The 22,051-nt window shown below is 38.0% G+C and overlaps 3 protein-coding genes across 6 annotated transcripts; 2 read left to right on the forward strand and 1 right to left on the reverse strand.

Moving 5' to 3' along the window:
• The first annotated feature begins 861 nt into the window (after positions 1-861).
• LOC139627726 (interleukin-18 receptor accessory protein-like) lies at positions 862-10,228 on the forward strand. 2 transcript variants are annotated; one of them, XM_071488761.1, is made up of 12 exons: positions 862-1,133; positions 1,213-1,426; positions 3,345-3,510; positions 3,600-3,771; positions 5,668-5,739; positions 6,102-6,231; positions 6,424-6,575; positions 6,934-7,071; positions 7,743-7,853; positions 7,939-8,082; positions 8,511-8,626; positions 9,529-10,228. In XM_071488761.1, exons 1-12 carry the CDS (start codon positions 1,028-1,030, stop codon positions 9,766-9,768), a joined length of 1,761 nt encoding a protein of 586 aa, XP_071344862.1. In that variant the 5' UTR covers positions 862-1,027; the 3' UTR covers positions 9,769-10,228. The 2 variants fall into 2 exon arrangements, with proteins under 2 accessions (XP_071344862.1, XP_071344863.1); XM_071488762.1 differs by lacking the exon at positions 1,213-1,426 and having other exon boundaries at positions 922-1,133.
• LOC139627730 (PEST proteolytic signal-containing nuclear protein-like) lies at positions 10,217-13,364 on the reverse strand. Of its 2 annotated transcripts, none has more exons than XM_071488770.1 (5): positions 13,210-13,364; positions 12,329-12,576; positions 11,835-11,909; positions 11,686-11,741; positions 10,217-11,523 (listed from the first exon to the last, which is right to left on the reverse strand). In XM_071488770.1, exons 1-5 carry the CDS (start codon positions 13,256-13,258, stop codon positions 11,412-11,414), a joined length of 540 nt encoding a protein of 179 aa, XP_071344871.1. In that variant the 5' UTR covers positions 13,259-13,364; the 3' UTR covers positions 10,217-11,411. The 2 variants fall into 2 exon arrangements, with proteins under 2 accessions (XP_071344871.1, XP_071344872.1); XM_071488771.1 differs by having other exon boundaries at positions 12,350-12,576; positions 13,210-13,363.
• stk16 (serine/threonine kinase 16) lies at positions 12,673-20,287 on the forward strand. Of its 2 annotated transcripts, none has more exons than XM_071488769.1 (8): positions 12,673-12,693; positions 13,739-13,864; positions 14,545-14,764; positions 14,851-14,984; positions 16,260-16,347; positions 17,269-17,397; positions 17,515-17,636; positions 18,147-20,287. In XM_071488769.1, the coding sequence occupies exons 2-8, from the start codon at positions 13,779-13,781 to the stop codon at positions 18,283-18,285; spliced, it is 918 nt and encodes a 305-aa protein (XP_071344870.1). In that variant the 5' UTR covers positions 12,673-12,693; positions 13,739-13,778; the 3' UTR covers positions 18,286-20,287. The 2 variants fall into 2 exon arrangements, with proteins under 2 accessions (XP_071344870.1, XP_071344869.1); XM_071488768.1 differs by lacking the exon at positions 12,673-12,693 and adding an exon at positions 13,266-13,388.
• Positions 20,288-22,051: the final 1,764 nt, after the last annotated feature.

Genomic DNA, 22,051 nt, shown 5'->3' on the forward strand with positions numbered 1-22,051 from the left:
ATCTGGCAGGTACAGTTTACAGTGATGAACGGTGCTTTACTGCTCAAAATGTCTGAAGTGAATCCTCGATTTCAGACAGGAGTAGCAATACAAGGTTTCTCATTTCTAGCCAGGGAACATAGCTTTCAGTGGTAGACTTTATCATTTGCTGCTCAGTTGGTTGAAAGTGCAATGTAAATCTTGTAAATGGAGTCAGCATTAGTTGAAATTCAAAGCTTGACAGGCCTGCCATGCAGGTAGCTATGAGTGGACATTGACTGTCTGATTCTAATGAAATCCTTGTCAAAACAGTCCAAACAAAGCTTTGTTGAAGTTGTTTTGCACGTTCAATCCCATGAGAAGGAGAACGTAGAGACGAGATACAGATCGCATTAGAAAACCAGCGAAAGTGATATGCCCCAGAAAAGTGAGATCGTAACCACCACATGTAGGTTAGGCCCGCTTACCACGAGGTCATGCATTTGATTTCTAAATTTACTCTTAGAAAATTGTGTCTGTTTCTTGCTTTCGTATTGTCGCCTGAATTTTATTATATTGAAATGCAGGCCTTGGAAATCTGCCTAGCCTGAATGTCTGTTCTTTAAAGCACTCCTCTCATACCAAATTTTTGTGTCTCCCACTGCAGGTTTTTTTTTTTTTTTTTTTTGTATATTTCAATGTGAGAGATTTTCTCAAGGTTAGTGTTTTCTTTCAAAGCACAGTAAAATATTTCACAGCAATTCTAAGAAATGCTCTTATGCAGTTCACATAGGAAGTGGCTAACAACTGACAGGAACACAAACATTGGAGTCATTTCTTGTGAAATAGTGACAAACAGCCCAACAGGAAACTCTTATTATACCACCTACTGCAACATCTATGTCCTCTGACATAGTTGTTACGTAAGTCAAGAATTACCGCCCATGAGAAAGCGAACAAGCACCTCCGACAATTAGAAGAAAATACCAAGAACTCTAGATCTGGTAATGCACAAGTAAACATTAGAAAAAACAACACATGTAAAGAAGAATCGTTTTTTTTAAGCATCATGACTGAAAGACACAGGATGCAAACAGGATACACTCTGCTTTTTTTTATCTTTCCCATCGTCTTGGACGGATGCTGTGTGGGAGACCATCAAAAGAAACAAAAGGGTAATTCATTTAAACACAAATTGAATGGTGTCTGCTTTTTTAGAATGTGCATTTAAAATGACAAAATGTGACTCTGCAGCCACTGGGCTCGTAGGTCTTCAGCAGGAAACAGCGCGCTGGCATTACAGAGCTGTGGAGGGGGAGATCTTTATGATACCATGCATTGGGCAAATAAACATGGTGTGTTTCGGGACTACAGATGGCAGAGGTGGAAATAAAGGTTCATCCTTTGGCTGTGAGAAAAAGTTCACAGTTAAAGTAAACCATTCTGGACAGTACACATGTCTCACAGGGTAAATAATGTTTTCTATCCTTATCAACTTTTTTCTACAATAAATTTTATAACATATGCTTTAAGTGTTCAAAACAAGGTCTGTAATCACATAGTACTGTTATGTTTTGGTTCTTTTTCTTTGTCATACTGTAGTGGAGAAAAGTGCAGGATGTGATGACAATGATAACACAGTATAGTATACAGATTAAAGAGTTTCACATTACAGTTTCACAAATGATACAAGTCTGCCCCAAAAAAAGCACTCACATGCCCATATGTACAGTAAAACAATTTACTCCTTAAATTGACTAACTCAGACTTCTGAAGCCTCATATTAGCTTTGGCTGAATTTTAGAAATGCCTTTTTGTAAAAACAGGACTGTGGATTTTGTTTCCCATCACTGTCACTGGGGACAGGTCAGGAAGGGGCCTCTTCATGGAGATGATAAATGATTATAGCATCAGTGTACATATGGGCTTGTGGGTAATGTTTTGAGATTGACTTGAAAAGACGTGAACCTATCCTAACCTACCCTAAGAATGGATTTTTATAAATGTACAGCATTAATAATAATTTAGTATTGGCCAATGTCTCCCTCCCATGTTGTGAGCACACATTTAAGTGAGGGATCTTCTCATCTCAATTAAAATCCATTCGAAGGTTTATTTGTAAATGTTTATTCATAAATACAAAAAAAAAAGTCCAAGTCCTCGTCTTTGTGTTTCTGCTCCTAAACAAGTCATCATCAAGTTAATATAGTATATGTATAGAAATATTACATGCATTTTAGTTTGCATTTATTATTTTCACTTCAACTTTATAACTTTTAAAAGCAAAATGACCAGCTTTACTTTATGTTTTTCCTGTGACACAGAATCATCTATAGCTTAATATTTTGAATGTTGCTATGTGTCTTTTGTTGAACAAAGCAGAGTTTTAACATCTTAATAGGATCATTTGAGGTTGTCTGTGTGTTCTTCAGTGAGGCCAAACGCAACTTTACCTCTTGGTCACATTGTCTGTTCCGCTGCCTTTGGATTGATTCAAAGTGTATCTGTTGTTAGGAAAAAGAAGAGATGATTATCAGCACTGTTTTTATTAAGAAGAAAGGAAGACATCAAGTCAAAAAGCTATAATTGAAGTCTTAAAGTCTTAAAGGTAACCTGTGTAGTTGCTGACCTATTGCAGGCCTATGGAGCAATGTCTTTGTCTTTCTGTTCTGTTTGTTTTCATGCATGTGCACCAATATTGTATATAAGTGGTGCGACAACATTTCTACCAATGGTCTACCAAAAAGGGAGACAAGAAGAAGACTGTGAACTAGTAAACATGAATGTAAACAATGCTGATTTTTGTGTTTGTTAGGCCCCAGAGGTATGCACAAATTGTTTTGGTGAGAAACACTGGCTTTTGTTTACACACAATAAAACTCCACAGGGAACCTTTCAGTCTAAAATCAACAGATTCATGTATCGTGAGCAACTCCAGTCACAGTGGACTTGATTCAGTGCAGTTAATGAACAGCACCATTTCCATCCAATTCCACATAATGGTCCACATCCCAATTTTGGCCTCTTCCTAGTAAAGTTCTTGGCCTGTATTTGAATGTACATGGGCTCTACTACATGGGCAGCAGCAGTTGGGTGGTATTGGCAATACACCAATCACAGATGGAGGTTTAAATTGTTTTTAGCTACAATAAGTTTTTGAGCTTGCCACCGTAAATGTTAATTAGTGATTAATAAATTGTTATTGGCACAAACACTCCCAATCACTCCAAAAAGACATTAATTTAACAAACTAGTATATTTCAAGTTATGAGTCACAATTTGAAAAACTTTTTCTGCTAAATGGCAAATTATGATGTTTTTTGATTGTTGTGGACTGCTTGTGATTGCATGAGCTTCTACTAAGTGTTCAGGTCTCTGCTGTCCAGTGGCAGCAAGTTATTCTTGCATCTACAGGTGGTGGAGGTAGAGAAAATTAGTCCAGGATGCTTTGAGCGAGAGGAGAGCAAAGTAGAGCTGAACAACGGTGCTGGTGGGGAGGTTGCCTGCCCAGGACGCAAATGTAGTAACAACACGAATGTCAGATGGTTCAAGGTGAGATACACACATGAGCAGGTTTATTCATTTCACAGTGGAAACATCTAGAAAAGAGAAAAAAATTAAACAAGTGTGCTTTCTGACAGGGTAATAAACCTGTGTCTGAGCAGCGAAGACCCTCCTGTGAAAAGAATGGGCTGCTACATCTCTGCGAAGTCAAGGCAAACTTTGATCCTGGTGTATATTTCTGTGATAGACAAATATTTGATCAGGGGATCATATGGACCTTCAGGAGAGCTGTTAACGTCACAGTCATACGTAAGTGCTGTGTCTGTGTGTGTGTGTGTATGTGTGTGTGTCTGTGTGTGTGTGCACGCATACGCGTACAGAACTTAGGGTCCTGATGTATGAAAATACACAGTTTGTGGTGTTTTCTCCATTAAGTCATGGCTTGGTACAGGCAATGCTTATGGCGTGACTCTACGAATGGCAATGTCAGTCTGACCATCAGTCGGTCAGACGATGAAAATGAAATTTTGTAGCTATATCTCAATATTGACAACACTGATTGGCACAAAACTTTGAGGTAACTAATGGATGCCACCGTGACATTTCTGTTTTTGAGTTAAATATCTCCACAACTATGGATTGTGGTGGAAATTTGTATAGGCATATTCCCTACCTAAAGTTTGTAATCCCATGCACCCATGGCTAGGTGAACACCAATGACAGCAAACTGATAGCAGTGCTGTTACTATGCATATACATACTGTATATCAGTAATATTTGTTTGATCCAGGCCAGGTCAGAGGATATGTTTGTCCTTTCACCAGTATTTAAACATTTTAATCATTAGTTAACTTTCTTTCTTTCTTTTTGGAATTCAAGGCAAAACTATTTTCATAAATCTAATTAACGATTGCAGGACATATATAAATCCAACAAGAAATGTTTATGTTCCACTTTCAACCGTATGGCCTAGTTTCATATTGTCATTACAAACACCTTTTTCTATACCAAAAAACAAAGAAATACGCCTTTACAGAGAAACTGACTACATCATGTACCTCTGATTTTTTATTCATTTTTAAAAACATTTTCATATTCAGTACAGAAGTTAATCTGGGGTTGTAGTATACACCATGCCGTCATTCATTACAATGGGAAATTTTCTTCACTCACACCTTTAAATTGATTCATATCTTCCGGCAAACTGAAAAAACCACTGAGCTTCCTCCATAGCAGGCAGTTTTCTGTCTGTGTGGTTACTACAACCTTTGCTCTTCTGCATGTTTAAAATAGTTATGGAGATAATATCTTTAAATGAGATGTATCATTCATGTTGTGCTGCTGTTATTTAAATCTTGTAATATCCTGATTTCATAGAGCCCTAATAGATTGCCCTATAATAAATCTCACCAATGGGTATGACAAGAGCAGTTTCTCTTTTGAGGGCCTTGCACAAAGTGTTTAATCAGTGCACTGATACAAAATAGTAAAACAGGTAATCTTCTGGAAAAGCCCACAAGTCGTCACACTAAATAGGTTTTCTTTCCGCCACCCTAATTTCCACATCATTTTCACTGAGCTAAGAGGCACACTACTTCCTGTTTTGCCACTGAATGTTAGATTGTGTTTTTATCAAAAACACATGCTTCTCCTCTGTCTAAAGGTTTATTCAGTTATATCCAGTGGAGATTTACTTTCCCACTGTGAAATAAGACAAATAGTTAGGTAAGTCATATTTTCGCTACATTGCAGTTGAATGAGAGTGTGACATTCGACACGATCACTTTTAAGACTAAAAAGTACCCCCTCAATTTGTGATTTGCTAATGATATCATGAAACAAACCATGAGAATGAACTACTTGTAGGAGAGCATAGAAGAAACCCCTTGGATTTTTTTCAGCTTTATTTTTTCTAATCATCACTTAAGTTTCCATAGGAAACCTCCTTGTACTTTTTAAAGAATCTTAAAGAATAAGGCTTTGAGCCGAAAAAGTTTGCATCTGAGAAAAAAACACTTTATTTGTCACCAGGGGGCAATTTATATTTGTTAGGATTCATCCTATAAAGCGCTTTTTCTTACACGTGGGTGCCACCATGTGTCAAAGTTGCACTCATATACAGTATGTATTTTTTCCTGATATTTTCCCAACAAACTAGGCAGAATATACACTGAATATGTGACTTTATTTCCCAACAAAAACCAGCCTTCACGAAAACAAGTAGCGGTCCCAGGATTGTGTATCCTGTTGCCAACATGACAGAGAAAGTGGAGCTTGGTAAGTGTATTCAAGTGTGCTATGGTAAAATCATACATAATGGTTTTCTTTCTTTCATCTTTGTCAGAGCCACATGAACCTTTTTTTTTTTTTTGTAACTCAGAACTGATGTGGCTCTTGGGCAGCTTTCAAAACTACCTAACATGTGTTTCTAATAATGATTTCTTGTAATTGTTGACTTTTTATGCACAAAATGTTGCAGTAGCTTATACAGTATCTGAAATAACTCCGATAATGACATGATGGTTTCATCTTGGAATTACTCATTTGTGCATCTTCCAAACTGGTATGACAACATTTATATTATGGCACCTTTTCATTAAGTGCTAGATTTGAATTCCTATGTTTTTTGCTCTTTCCAGGGCGGTCTCACACTCTGACCTGTGAGGTATTTTTTCCTCACGAGAAAAACATTTCAGGAAAGGTGCTATGGTACATGAATTACAGTGGCAACAAGGAGAATATGATTCTTCTACACATGGAGATACCACAGTGAGTTGCTGCAGTCCCTTAGTCAATGTATGCTTTTGCCATCAAGTAACTGTCTTTCATTATGTAGTGCATGTGTTTGCTTATCAGGATTTTGTAAAATCTGAAGACGTTAACGTGATTATTGAGCTTGGCTTGCATGATTGCAAGTTTTCACTAGGATGCAAAGCAGCTGAAATGCTTTCCCTGATTCAGATATGAGGAACAGTTCACAGAATACCGGGTCACAAGGAGAGCCATCATAAAAGAGGTGACTCCACAACACTTGAACCACACATATACCTGCATTGCCAGTAACATTGTTGGGAACAGAAGTGTCACTATCAAGCTCGAGGAGAAAATTAAAGGTACCTGTTGCTATTGTCACCTTCATGTCTTTGTTTTCTTGATACCATATTTTGTCATAACATTGTTGATGTTGATGAAAGTGGTGGATTTGGGGTCCAACACAGAGCTAAAAGAGAATGATTTCTGGGCTTAGGTTTGTTAGGTGGACGAAAGCATGGCTGTAAATGCATGCTAATGTTGCTCCTTGTCTGCTGGAGTGTCTAAATAAGCAAGTGTTTGCCAACAAGTTTGCCATATCAACTTTATAGGATGGTGTCAATTTTTTGTTTACAGCTTGTTTTCGCTGACCCCATGTCAATCATTGCTGCTTTCATGACATAATACAATCAAATAAGTGTATTTTGGACTTTGTTTCAGTAAAATGGCCGTCACTGGTTGGGTATCCCGTTGCGTCTTTGCTGCTAGTGGCTGGGCTGGGGATCATTTTGCACGTGAAATGGTTAGAACTACAGCTTATCTACAGATCCAACTTCCCACACAGGAAACATGATGGAGGTAAGAAAGAAGACACACATACACCCACCCACCCACACACACACACACACACACACACACACACACACACACACACACACATTCTTGTCTCACTATATTTGTGGGGACCCTTCATTTAGATAATGCATTCCCTAATCCTTTAAATCCCAAACCCCAACCCTTACCCTTACGCTAACCTAAAGCTAATTCTGAGCCTAACCATAAAGGCAAGATTTAACCCTATGCATGTTGTGAAACAAAGCCACACACACACACACGCACACACATACACACACACACAAAATTCTGAGTAAAAACCTAAAGCCACACTTCGAAACTTACATACTCAAGCATCCTGACCCAACAGCTGCTCCTCTTCACAGGATGTGGTTTAACTTCTGAATACCTCAACCTCTCAACAACATCATCAAAGATGCATTTTTTTTCAATTTATTTGACAGCATTAAGTATTACATTATTAGTAAATTAACTGAAATATTGTGATAATAATATGACACTGTCTTAATCCAGTATATGTATTTGAAAAATCTAGGTAGCACACTATGATATTGCACTTTATGTAGTAATGATGGAAAGAATCAAGGCAGCTATCTTATCAGTCAATCAAAGAGTGCTGGTTTCTAAGGTTTTGGTGTCAGAATTGTCTTTCACATTCACTAACACCTTTTCAGATGAGAAAGAGTTTGATGTATTTTTGTCATATGTGTGGAGCCAACGATCATCAGAGGAGGAGGGAGGTTGGACCTTGTCCTCCAAATCATGTACTGGCACTAATGAGGAAGGTACGCCAACATGTTCAGCGTATGAAGTCTGTATCTGGATTTAATTTAACTGGTAAAGAAAAGTTACAGTTACTTTTATTGGCAGCATGTTTATCCGTCATGGACCCGCTGAACTCTGAGGAGGGTGAAGCCACCCAGAGACCACTAGAAGTGCTTCTACCCCAAGAGTTAGAGGAACAGTGGGGGTATCGCCTCTGTCTGCTGGAGAGGGACATACTTCCAGGAGGAGGTCAGTGTGTGTGTGTGTGTGTGTGTGTATGTACTTGTACTTGCTACATAGTAAGGACCAAAAAAAGTATTTTACTAACAGAGTGAGGACATTTTGGGAAAGTGAGGACATTTTGGCCGGTCCTCACTTTTTGAGACACCTTCAAATCACATTTTGAGGGTTAAGACTTGGTTTTAGAGTTCTGTTTAGAATTAGTTTTAGGTTAAGGTTAGGGTATGGGGCTAGGAAATGCATTATGTCAATGAGTGTCCTCACAAAGATAGAAGTACAAGTGTGTGTGTGTGTGTGTGTGTGTGTGTGTGTGTGTGTGTGTGTGTGCGTGTGTGTGTGTGTGTGTGTGTGTGTGTGTGTGTGTGTGTGTGTGTGTGTGTGTGTGTGTGTGTGTGTTGACTGCAAATGTTCCTGATGGTTTCCATTTTGTATTGCAGCATATACAAATGATGTGGTTCTTGCAATACAGAGAAGCCAAATGCTTATCTGTCTCCTGTCAGCTGACTACCTCTGCAACAACAATGCTGTGTTTGTACTGGAATCAGGAGTCCAGGTAGGCCTACATTTCATGGAAAGCATAATACTTATGCTGCGTTCATGGCATGAGTGGGTTATCATTATATCGTTATTACAAGTTTTTGACTTATAAATAGTACTCATGTCAACATCTAAGTCGTATTTTCAATTGTGAAACACAATTTTTTTTGAAAACTCTGATATGTCCAATTTGGCACTTCATAATACAAAAGTGCCAGAGACCAAACAAATGTGGACACCTTACACTGGCCAAAGACCATCGTTCATTGTAATTAAGTTTGGTGGATATGGTTTTCTACTGTCAAGCCTTCCATTTATTTTTTACACACACACACACACACATATATATATATATATATATAAAAAATATAATAATTTATTTATTCAATCAAAATATTGAATTATTTAATCATAACAAAAGAAACATTAATAACAGAAATACAAATTTCCAGCAATTTAAATATGCATTCAGTTATGTTTTCATACAAACAAGTGGACGTGTTTATATAAACTGCGATCAGAGTGAACATTTAGATGCTTTTAAATATGCATTAAGATACACAACCATGTAGACAATAAGATGACGACTTAAACGCTAACATATGTCTAAGATAAGCACAGATCCTGGGAGCAAATGTGAAATAATAACACTGGTTTCATTTTTAACACTTTGCTGATGTAAGCTGAAACTACCAGCTATGTGGATGGTGGGAAACTCTGTCTGAAAATGAAACACAGCACAGGCTGCAAAAAATAACCAAAACCACTGGTATCCTCTGGTTTAGTACAACTTGCGAGCTGTGTTCAGATGTTAACTTTGTCTTTGATTATAAATCAGTTTTAAATGTGTATTACTTTAAACCACCAGTTTTCAGGGTTCAATTCATTAATGATTCAATATTTGGTCCATATATTTAGGCTTTGCTGCAAAACTCTGCCTTCAAACTCCTGCTAATATGGACCAATAGAGACTCCACATCACTCATCAAGCAGGTACCCCCACTGCCAAAACTGGTTCAAAGAGCCTTGAAGGTGCTACCAAGTCTGAGTTGGACATCAGGCAAACCCGGCAGAGCCACCTGCAACTTCTGGAGGTCCTTGAGAAAGGCCATGCCCGATCACAAAGTGAAGCCGGTATCACTGATGCAAGTCCAATGATTGCGGGTTTTTCCAAACATATATATATGTACAGCATATTTATTGACTTTGTAAATTAGAAATGCAGCTTCCATTAATGCACTTTTAACCTAAACTGCTGAATGAACAAATGAGTCAGGGAAATTTCCCCAATGGTAGCACATCAAATCATGTCATGTCATATTTAAAGGTAGGGAAAAAGTGAGCCATTCTTTGTGCCCAAAAGAAACATTCAGTTACTCATGTAAAACAATCACTTATCATCTCCACAATTCAAACCGTTAAAGAGAATGAATATAACACATAAAAGATTTGTACTAGTACATGGATAAACAAAATATAAAAAGAAAAAAGTTTGTAAAAAATTGAAATGTTAAGAATTTGCATTTTGTATAATGACCTTATATTGTGAGTTCATCATGTAGTGGTTACAGCAGATACATCAGCAATAAATATATGATGCGATACATATCATCCAAAATTTTTATTTATTTTTTGTGTTCAAGAGAATTATGTTTGATAAAACAGGTCATAGCAGTGGATACAGATGTAATTTATTGGGAAATTCTGCACAACATTGAGGTATCCCACGGAGAAAATCAAAGTTTCGATTTTTGATCAAGGGGATTCCCAAAAAAGAGTTTCAGGCACAGGAGAGCTCACTGAGGTACCACATTTATCTAAATTAAAAGGACTGGGGCTGTATTTATGAAATGGGGGCTTTCTGATGTCAATTAAAAGAGTTTAGAAATGTGTGTAACCATTGCTAAACTATATTTAAACCACCCACATATCTGATTTGATTGTTACCAGCACGCTGGTATCCATGTCACGGCTGTATGAGCCTGATCTTCACACAGTTGTCAACTAACCACAGTTTAAAAGTGAAAACAGACACTTGCACAGAAAGCCAGGTTCAGTGAAACAGAAAGAGTCAGTGTTGAGTAAGCAAAACCAGAAATACTGACACAAAGCTCAAACATATAAGAAAATCCCAAAAAAAAAAAAATCAAACTAAAAGGCTGCCTAGGAGGTGGCACAGCTGGTGAAAACACAGGGTTGTACATTGATGTGGAGAAACTAACTGAAACAAAACAATCAATCTCTACGTATAGTCCATGCCCTGCTTGTTCCACACGTTAGCATAACATTCAAAATTATACTCCCCCTTGTGGATTTAAAAATAAAACATTATCACACTTCTATGTACATTTTTACACAAATAATAGACAAGTCAAATTAAAAGCTAGCTCAGGACCACACATAACCAGCTTCAGGTAGGAACAACCATGTCATAAAAAGGGCATGAAGGCTCTAAGATGCTAGACTTTCTCATTAGCCAGCAAAAAGCAACTGTAGCAAATTTAATACAGTTTACGCAATATTCTGACTAATTCGTTTGTCCCATCTCCTCACTCTGCACCTCATATCACAGGGGCCTGGTGTCTCTCCTCTCAGTTAGCATCAGCTGGTAGTGGTTAGACATGTAAACGTGAGTTCAGTCACAGAGCATCATAGAAAGGCTTAAATTATTCTTCTTAGCCTTTCTATAAAATGTGAGAAGTTGTCAAAACTGAGGTTACAGTGAGGAATAATGAGAGCCTTCGCAGATATCGGATGTGGTTTAACCTATATAAAGTTATCCAATAGTGACAAAACCTAATTTACGGTTTGTCTGTATGGGCCTTCAGCTTCCTCTCCCAAAGTTTTTGATTATCAGAGAATCCTTGCTTGCCCTTGTTGAAGGAATTAGGTCCTGCAGATGTTGGTGTGTCCCTGAAAATATAAGAGATTTATCACTTCAAACTTCGAACAGAAACATGTTAGATTACTAGCAATGTAGCAATTCATTTGAGAGATTAAAAAGCTGAATGCTTTGATGAACATTGAAGCGGAGGAAACAATGATAAGGTACATCATGCACGTGTGTGTATATACCTGCCAATGTTCTTCATCCTCATCTTAGCTTCTGGAGGCATTTCCTCTGGTTCACTCTGCATGTCAAGAGAAAGTTACAGTCAACCTCTACATATTTGTTATTTATGCCTTTATACAAACATCCCATCACTGTGTGCATGTACACTTACATCATCATCTTCATTAAAAACAGAGGCCAGCCCGGGCTTTTTTGGAGGAAGTGATGGTACAGGTTCTTTGGGTTTCTAAAACAGATTTAGGGGAAACCAAATAAAACAGTACAACCTAGCAAAATCACACTTCTTCACAGTCTTCATACAATGCAAAAGAAAAGCCACAAATCCTTGCATTTGATAAGTTTAGCCAGGAAATATTTGGCACTTTTACTTGATAAATGACTTGACTGATCAATCGACTCATGAATAACTCTTAAATGATTCAGCACCACGGTGACAGTAAGAGTCAAAGGGTATGTGTCTGTGACTGGCAAGGATTTCGGCCTTCATCTTTTTTTTTTTTTTTCTCCTTTCGCTTTTAGAGCAGTGTGCTATGTGAATTACTTCATTTTCATGTCTTGTAGCATGATATCCATGCCCTTGTTGTACCACAGTCTGTGACGCAAGTTACAGTTACTGCAAATCCAAATACTATATCAAATATAAACCTTTTTTTGTTGCACACTCACTGTTGCTCCAAGCTTGATAGATATGGGGTTTGTCTTCTTCCCCATCTGACTGCTCATGCTAAAGCCTATTTTGGAGACTTTGAAGGGTGCTGGTGGGTCTGCTGGGGACTCATCTTCATCCTCTGGTGTGAAATGCTGGGATGTGCGCTTGACTGCAGTCCGTTCTCCACCCACAGTGCTAGAAGAGACAGGCTTAGTTTTCACTCTGCCTTCCTCCTCCTGCGGCCCTGCTTGAGGCAAGACAACTCACCAAGGTGAACAACTGTTTTCTGTGAACTGGAGAATAATAAAAGCTATCACCTTTTACCTGTGTGGCAACGTTTCTAGCCATCAACGAACCAAAGGTAAATTAGGTTCCACTCTATCATTTAACTTACTGTTTTCTAAGTCCACCTGGGGACGGTGGGTGCAGAGACTACCTATAACATCAGGGTTTACGTTAACTTACTGTGCGTAGATAAATGATTACATTGATAACCTGCAGCGTCTAGCTTTGGTTAACAACTTGCACACTAGCTATGCTAACGCCATGTTAGAAAGCTAACAAGAGACCTGTCTGCTGGAAGCAAATCTTTGCTTTATTACCTGGCTAATATTAGCAGTAACTTTAGCTCAGTAGTTACAGCCAGCCTAATGTTCATAGCTAAAGAGAGGGCATTAATGCAGTGTTAAGTTACTTCGCATTAGCATTAGCTAGCCAACCATACAACATTACGTTATCTTAATGAAGTTTTGCGAACATTTCCTTTGTTTAGTTAGTTAGTTGCTGATATTTTTAATGGGTAGGCAGCAAATCAAACTAACGCCAATCCCAGGTTATTTCTTAAAATATTTTAGGCGTTAAAACAGTTTAATATCACCTCCGTCGTCGGTGCAACCCTTGCGTTTATCCTCGTAATCCGCCATCATTGCACGTCTCCGACTCGCCGGCAGGTGGAGCTCGTCTCCAGGAGGCTTCCTGCAGTTTATATGAGAAGAAGAGCGTGGAGGAAATATGACAGCAAGCTAATGGCTAACTCGGTAAACAGAGAGCGTACTGGTAAGATAAAAGCCACAATGACACAGATTACGCTGTCTGTATGTTATGTGTAGCTACTTTTCGGGTCAGGTAGTTACTTAAAATTTAGGCTAACGTTAAAAAAAGCGATGTTAATGTCGCATTTTGTCTGTTTTAGCCTGGAAGTTGCTATGCTCACGTCAACGTTAGCTAACTAATAGTTTCTCTGTGACTTTGTGAAGTATCTTAACATATGTCTTTCTACAATAGCCCAGTATCTCGGGATTTGCTTTCAGTAATTAATGTTTTTAGCCAGCGAGTAACAATTCATGTGTCAATGTATTTCTCTGACTGTCTCTCAAATCACTTTGCTCTTTCCCCTTTTCTCCCAGGCCCTTTAAAAGCTTGGTGCTAAACAATGACCCAGTCAAGATGGGGCAGACCCTGTGCATATGCTCCCGTGGCTCCATCACCATCGATAACAAAAAGTATTACTTTGTCCAAAAACTAGACGAAGGGTAAGATGGCATGTTGTATGTTTAAAAGTCAATTTACCTTAAATTTATTTTTAAACGTGTTGATATTTTATATCAATAACTCCCATAAAAAGATAAAAACAATACTGAATGAATTTTGTGAGTATTTTCTGTGGAGCCAAATGATGATTTGGCTTAATGCTCTGATCTCTGTTGTTGTCCAAAAACTTTCAAGAACACAGCAATGAGCCTCACAGAAGCACTGGGTGACCTCTGCCCATAAAGAACATCGGCACTGTATTTTGAGTTAGTCCTACATGAATTTCTCCACTGTGGGACTAATAAAGGCTTTGTTATCTTATACACCATCCTGCTGCACTGGCACATCAAATCTTAGTTAAAAACAGTGTGGTCCTTGGCAATTAGATGAAATAATTTATGAATTTATTCAAGTTATCCGTTTTTAAAAAGTGAAACTGTATATTTTATGACTCGTTTTTAAAGATTGACATCCTCGGTAGGAACTGTAGAACCACAGTTCTCAGCCCCCAGTGCACTGACTTGGAAAAAGTGCTGCGAGATGAATTCATTCATTGTTGATCTTTTCATGGGATTTGTTGACAATAACAAAAATATGGAATATCGCCAGCCTTATCCTTCAAGGCTTAATGTGGACTAATATGCTCCTCTTGAACTCAGATCTTTCTGTTTCCTCTCCTTAGTGGCTTCAGTTATGTTGATCTGGTAGAGGGGGCAAAAGATGGGCGCTTCTATGCCCTGAAGAGGATCCTGTGCCATGACCGTGAAGGGCGCCAGGAGGCTCAGACAGAGATGGAGATGCATCAGATGTTTAATCACCCCAATATCTTGAGCCTGGTTGCACACACCTTTGTTGACCGAGGAGGCAAGAGTGAAGCCTGGTTACTTTTGCCTTATATTAGTGTAAGTAGGTGCAGTAGTTGGTGTGACAAGAATAACCATAAGGGCAATTATCTGACTGTGATATGTTGGTATGTTTGTGTGAACAGAAAGGCAGTCTGTGGTCTGTTCTGGAGAAGCTAAGAGACAAGGGGAGCTCAATGCCTGAAAAACTGGTTTTGCAGATTTTGCATGGCATCTGCTCTGGACTCAAGGCGATTCATGAAAAAGGCTATGCACACAGGTAATCTTTATGCACATACACACAAATACAACAAACATTTACATGCATAGAGCCAACGAACAGACTCTTGTGCTGTCTTGGAGTTCCACAGCAGTGTTTGTCTTGAGTCCAGGTGACTTCCTTGCTGGAAATCTCTCTCGGCACTATGAGCAGAAAGCAGAAACTGATGCATGAAAGCTCAGCCATTTAGGAAATTAATTACCGTTTTCCATGGATTCACCCGAGCAATTTTTGTTCCTTACTGTTGTCACAAAATGAAGGAAGCGTTCTGTTCTGTAGATCGTCATTGTAAAAGTCGCTGGTTGGCAAGAAGCACCTAAAGAATATTTCTCATGACTATGATGTGAAACACTGTGTTAATATCAATACGAAGAGCTCACTTATTTAAGCTCTCTTAAATTGTCGATGAATCAGACAACATATGGTAAAGAAGAACAACTATAATTTACATGTATACTTGTGTACTTTATACCTTTTAATGGGTATTTATAAATCTGCTTGGGGTCAGTTTAAATGAGAATAGAAGATATGCAGTGGATGCAAGCTATCTTATTTCATAGAGGTGCCCTAAACATAAATATCTGGTTATTTTAAAATATTCTGTCGGCACTCAGATTCTTTAATAAGCAAGCATTATCATTGAAAAAGGCCTGAAAACTAGATATGAAAGAACTTTTACCAAATCTGAAGAGCTGTTCTTGTATCAATTAGTGTTTAAAATGGACCTCCAAATATTTTATTTTGGTGCCTACCCCAGTTTCTGCCAAATGAATCAAATTCCACAAAAAAAAAAAAAATTAAGTATTTTTTATTATTCTTAAGGCTTCACTTTCATATATACATTAAAATGTTATTACTATTGGAACACAGAAATGTTAGATTCTTTGCAGCTCTTTGTCATCTTGTATATTGCATTTGTCAAGTAAAAATGACATAATTTTGTGATGCAGAATTGCATTACTTTTGTTTCATTTTGTGGTTTGGTACTGAAATGTTGTCACCTTGCCAGTCAGCACAATGTAGAATATCTATTCAGGATTAGTTGAGGGTACTCTATTAGAGTTTATATCACAATGAAGGTTTCCTGCAAAGTTTGGTTGATATTTTAGATTGTATATTACATTAACTGTGTATTTTCAACAACATTTAACTGCACATAGAAATCCAAAACAGTTAGGAATTGTGTTGTGAGCTCAATCAATGAGTTACTATTTGCCAGACCATCAGTTAACATTCATGTTATCATTTGCTATTGCATCTGCTATGATTCGACAGAGATCTGAAGCCCACAAATGTGCTTCTGGATGAGGATGACAGGCCAGTTCTGATGGACCTGGGCTCTATGAACCGTGCCAGGATTGAGGTAAGGGTGCAGGGACTATGAAGATTATTGGAGTCTAAGGGCAGTCACATTTTCATCGGCTGGACTTTTAGTACATAAGAGCAAGATGGAAGTTGTCATGATCACCTCCATTATTGTTTGTCAATATTAAAAAGTAATTTTGAACATGAATGTTTAATGTTGCTGAATAGGTTTAGCATGGAAACTTAAGAAACAGGTCTTAAAATCACGACAAAGTGATCCAAGCAAGCAAAGACAAATAATCTGCAATATCAGATGATGTCCAACTCCAAATACAAACGTTTAGTGGCAACTCATGAAGTCCCTGTGCAGATACACTCACTATACTTGACATTTTTTTAGAGCAGAACAAGAGTCTAGATTTTCACCTCTAGATAGCAGAGTAACATTTTTAATACCGGTGAACCACAAATTCAGAACATCATGTTTCTCATCCTTAGAATGAATTGCCACAGGATATTGTCAATCCTTGAGACACAGCTTACCAGTGTTTTACCAATGTAGAGATGCAGTTAGAGCATGTAACAAGTAGAAGCAGAAATGTTGTTATTCTGGGCAAATCTTAAAGCATGAGCATCCTATTTAAAATGTCTTCTTAAAACTAATCGAGTGTTGTGCCTGGAGTTTGTACAACTTTGTAAAATGGTCTTTTATGTGATACTGCTGTTTTGTTTTTTTAATCAGAAGTGTGATCCTTGGAGCACTGAATGTGCTGAATGTACTTTTCATACTGGGCAATTTGCTGTTTTTGGTTTCCAACATAATTACTTTATTTTAGCATCATCTACCTATCCAGAAAGTGTGTTGGATTTCTTTTGTTTTCAGCTGTCTGTGTAGTTTAAAGGCTTATCTTCTGAACATTATGTTCTGTAAATGATCTGTTACCCTCTGAAGATTTTAATAAAACTGAATTCTTTACAGGTTAGAGGTACCAGAGAAGCCATGACCATACAGGACTGGGCTGCCCAGCGGTGCACCATTTCCTACAGGGCTCCTGAACTCTTCAGTGTAGAGAGCCACTGCATTATCGATGAGCGCACTGATATCTGGGTAAAGCCTTATATTCTTCATCCTTTCTGGCTAATGTATGTTGTGCACCTTGTATTCTTCAGTTACTGTGGATCATTCACTGACTACTTTTTCTCAACTTGTCTTCCCATACTGCAGTCGCTTGGCTGTGTGCTTTACTGCATGATGATGTTGGAGGGACCATATGACTTGGTTTTTCAGAAGGGGGACAGTGTTGCCCTCGCTGTCCAGAATCCAGTAGCCATCCCACAGTCTTGCAGGTCAGTCTTCAGACTGTAACATCATTTTACAGTGTAACTTGAAGAAAGTTTCCCATTGATTGATCAGTTTATGTTACTGCCCTGGATAGCAGTGGGAACAAGCTCTACCACTTCTTCCATTGAGAAGTTTAGGAAAAGAAAAAAAAATTGAATCTTACTTACATTTACCAATAGCCATTGTTAGTCCAAGTACAACTGAACCAAAAGAAGTCTGACTTAACTAATTACGGTACAAACTACTGAATGTAGTTTAATTCTCTTTTTAACTAAACAAAAATGCAATGTAAAAATGCAAATGTGTTATTTCTTTTAAAGGTGTTTTTGTTGCGTATGAACTCACCTTATTTCCTGTTGTTTCATTAGTGTGAAACAAACAGAATTCAAATGAATAATGATCATGTGATGTGTCTTACTGACACATTTGTGCTTAAAAGTCTTTTATTTAGGTTTGTATAGTAACATACTCGTCAGATTTAGTTTGTCCTAATTTAGTGTCTGTCTTGTGTCCAGGTACTCAGAGGGCCTGCAGATGCTGCTGAGCTCCATAATGGTGTCAAACCCCCAAGAGAGACCAAACATCCATTGGGTTCTTGACCAGGTACAGGATCTGCAGAGTCGCAGCCCCAACACCCACACCAACATGGTCTGATCTTGCACGGTGCATCAGAAGTGGGCTCTTAAGACCTTTGCACACATAAATGAACCTCTCTTATTTAGGCCTGAAAATATTCCTTTTATTTATTGACGTTAGTGTAAATGCCTAGGTGCATTCTTTCACTCAGCTTGGGGAGCTTGGCAACAGTATCAGATTTTAGTTTTAATGATCTGATCCAGCCTGCATATCACATTGGACTCTTGGAATACTTATAGACTTACCAAATGATCAAACGAATCTGGAAGGCCTTAAATGTAGTTTGACCGTGCAATGTGAGGATATTGGCAAGGGTCAAATGTTCCTTCCAACAACAAAGTGGCTTTACCTTGTAATCTTAAAGGGACATTACAGCATTGTGAAAAATACACACATTCGCCTTCTCTGAGCGTTAATTAAGAGGATAGATAGCACTCTCATGTCTGTCTATTCATTTGAAACTGCATCCAACAGCTTGTTAGCTTAGTTTAGCGTAAAGACTGGAACGAGGGGTGAAAAGTTAGCCTTGCTCTGTCAGATTTTGTTCAGAAAATCCACCTACAAGCACTTCTGAAACTAGTTGTCATGTCATCTCTTGTTTGTCTAAGCTGTTAAAAAACCAGAATGTAAAAACAGCACATGGTTGGTGGTTCTAGAGGTTGCTTATGTACAGGGTTAGTGTTTTACACTTTAGTTTTTGTACAGATTAAACAAAAAGGATAACATCTTTAGCTGGCTGAAGGTGCTGGTTGGTGATTTTGTTGCCTTTGGACAGCACTTGGCTAGCTGCTTCCCCCTCTTTCCAGTATTCATGCTAAGCTAAGGTAACAGGCTGCTGGCTGTACCCTTTGCAAATAGGCGCATTTCTAGTGTATTTCCTTTGTCTTAAAATTGTATGATTTTTTTTTTTTTCTTTTTTTCGTTTTTAGAAGAAAAGGGATAACATATATGCTTTGTTAGGCTTTCCAGTGGATGAATCTACCTTAGTCTAATACACATCAGATTACATTCCCCAACTAAAAGGAATATGGTCCAATTCCCTTTACCTTTTAATCTCAGTTGCTGAGTTTTGTGTGTGTAACATCTTGTAGTTGCACGTGCACTGTAACCATCAGTGTACAACTATGCCTTTAGCTTTTCTCCACACTCGTCACTCATACTACAAAAGTTAAGAGACAGACAGCTCCTCACCTGCAATGCTGCACTTGAACACACAGAGGTGCTCCAGCATCTCAGTCCCTTGCTCCACATACAGATATAGTGATTGACCATGTTTTTGTCGGTACAGTTGGTAATGTGTGAATGGGCTCTTTGTAAAACACAGTAGTTAAAAAGTATCCGCTTACACAAAAAGGAAAAAAATGGAGGAGGGGTCAGGTGTAAAGTTACACACTTAAACTATAGAAAATGAACCTAGGAGTGTTTTTATTGACTGCAAGTCAAGTCATTGTTATATTTGCCACTGCAGTATAACCTGTTTTTACTTCACTTTTCACTGTATTGTGTTTTTAAACAGTTTTTTTCTTCATACCAGCTATACTTGTGTTTAATTCTGGGTTTCCTGTCATGTGTAAACATTGTCTTACACTTTTGTTCTCTCAGGGTTTCACCCACATCTCAAAGAGTCTGATGGTCTTTTCTACTAGACCTAAATGGTACCTTTAAAACTGTTATTAGATAAACTAAAACTTGGGCATTTAAGTTAAGATTTATGCTTTTGTGACTCTGTAAAGCAGTGATATTGGAGCATATTAGAAACGAAAAAGGTCATTGATTGTTAACATATGCAGTTAATGGAATGGTAATTGACATGGTTTTAAAATATTATCTTTTTAATGCTAAGTTTGGATATGTCAAATGATTATGATTTTTTTGTGTAGTTGTTAATGGCGAACTAATACTGGTATCATGCTGCTGGTAAACTAATTAATTAGTGCGTTATTTGATTATGGATAATTCTGTTGAAATTATTTTTCTTCTTATTCTCTGCACATTAAAGTATGAATAAATATTAAATATGAAGTGATGTGGACACAGTTTATAATATAATTGTGAAATGAAATCCATCCAATATTTAAAAAGTAGTCAGGCAAGAGTAATTTATACAAATGCAATTACTTGTACTACCTAGGCAGCCTGATGTGCACAATATGGCCAAAGGTATTTGGAACCCAGTTGTAAATAGTGAGCTACATAAAATCACATACATAACCATGAAATCTCAATTGACAAATATTTAGGTCATACTGAAGATCTTAAGGATCTTGAACAGTGGTACGTAGGAATCTTTATGATAAGTCATTAATCCTTGTTTTTTTGCCCTGCTGTCAGTGATGGAAGAAGTATGCAGGTAAAGGTAGTAATACTGCAATATTAAAGTATCAATTACAAGTAAAAGTCCTGCATTGAATATGTTGGTATCAAAAGTTACCCTGTGCTTTACACTATTATATATAATGTTACTGGATTATTTTCTCTGATACATGAATGTGTAGCATTTGACTGCTGTACACATCTATATCCCATGTCTGTAGCCCTAAAAGGGTAAGGGTGGATGAATGAATGAATGAATCAATCAATCATTTCTGCATCTGGACTTAAACCTTACTAATGTGTGAGGATACATCTGTCTAGTGTTACATGGCACAACATCACTGAACTACAAATCAAAATCTGTGCTGTAGGCCCCTTCAGCAGGTACTGTTAACCTTAAAGCTGCTTTTAATCCGTCAGATAAATGTGGAGTAAAAAGTACAATATTTTTCCTCTGAAATGTAGTTGAGTAGAAGTATAAAGTAGCATGGAATGGGAATCTTCAAGAAAAGTACAAGTACCTCAAATTTGTATTTTAGTGCAGTAATGAAGTGGACTCAGGTTAATTCCACCGCTGCCTGCAAGATTTGCCCCGGTCAACTGTGATTGCTGTTCTGCAATATGGCGTGATGTCTGGAAGCCACAACACCTCAGCTTTGAAGCAATGGGCCACAAAAGCTTGGAAAATGGGACTACTGAGTGCTGAGGTACGTAAAAATCATTGGTCCTCTGTTAGAGGGCCACTCACTACCTAGTTGGGTGGAGTGGTTGTAAAATACAACGCCATTGGACCCTGGAACAGTCTAAATGTGTTATTATGTTTAAATACTGAATCATGCTCTACTATCAGCCAGTCTGATGGGTGAATCATGGTTTGGCGGAGTTCAGGAGAATGCTATCTCTAAACTCATGGTGCCAGCAAGGAAGTTTGGTGGAAGAGGAATTGGGTTTTATTTCCAGTTAAGGGAAATCTTTGATTTTGCACCATGCAGTGATATTTTTCGACAATAGTGTGCTTGCAACTTTATGCTTTGGGGGAGACCCTTTCCAGTTTTATCATGACTCTGTGCCAGGTTTAGTGCTGAAGAGCTTCACTAGCCTGCACAGAGCCCTGACCTTACTTCCATCCAAAACGTTTACAATGAACTGGACCACTCACTGCAAGCCAGCCATTATCGGCGCCTAGCATCGCTGGCTGAATGGCAGCAAAAAATGTGGTTATTATATCGGAATTTAATGTTCAACAGTTTCACCTGTGTGAAATGCTTAGGTGATCATTTTGGCCATGCAGAGTTACAAAGAGCACTATTTGTGGTGACATTAATTCCTTGCAAATACATTGTGTATTCAAACACTAACACAAATGTGTCTTATGTGTTAGTGATGGTTGAGTTTAGAGAAGTGACTATAAAAAGATGAGTGTCGTTTCTGACTTGTTAAGGTGTAGCACTGTTACTTTAAAGCTTTCAGA

This window comes from Trachinotus anak, unplaced genomic scaffold (assembly GCF_046630095.1).
Source record: "Trachinotus anak isolate AG129_WGS33_773 ecotype Australia unplaced genomic scaffold, CSIRO_AGI_Tana_v1 ptg000011l, whole genome shotgun sequence".
NCBI classification, from domain to species: domain Eukaryota; kingdom Metazoa; phylum Chordata; class Actinopteri; order Carangiformes; family Carangidae; genus Trachinotus; species Trachinotus anak.

Coding starts and splice junctions, on each gene's coding strand:
- LOC139627726 (XM_071488761.1), top strand. CDS start 1,028: ATGACTGAAAGACACAGGATGCAAACAGGATACACTCTGCTTTTTTTT. Junction 1,427..3,344: donor CAGTACACATGTCTCACAGG/GTAAATAATGTT, acceptor TCTGCTGTCCAG/TGGCAGCAAGTTATTCTTGC. Junction 6,232..6,423: donor CTACACATGGAGATACCACA/GTGAGTTGCTGC, acceptor TCCCTGATTCAG/ATATGAGGAACAGTTCACAG.
- LOC139627730 (XM_071488770.1), bottom strand. CDS start 13,258: ATGATGGCGGATTACGAGGATAAACGCAAGGGTTGCACCGACGACGGA. Junction 12,577..13,209: donor GGGTTGCACCGACGACGGAG/GTGATATTAAAC, acceptor TGCCTCAAGCAG/GGCCGCAGGAGGAGGAAGGC. Junction 11,742..11,834: donor TTTTTAATGAAGATGATGAT/GTAAGTGTACAT, acceptor CTTGACATGCAG/AGTGAACCAGAGGAAATGCC.
- stk16 (XM_071488769.1), top strand. CDS start 13,779: ATGGGGCAGACCCTGTGCATATGCTCCCGTGGCTCCATCACCATCGAT. Junction 16,348..17,268: donor TGAACCGTGCCAGGATTGAG/GTAAGGGTGCAG, acceptor AATTCTTTACAG/GTTAGAGGTACCAGAGAAGC. Junction 17,398..17,514: donor ATGAGCGCACTGATATCTGG/GTAAAGCCTTAT, acceptor CCCATACTGCAG/TCGCTTGGCTGTGTGCTTTA.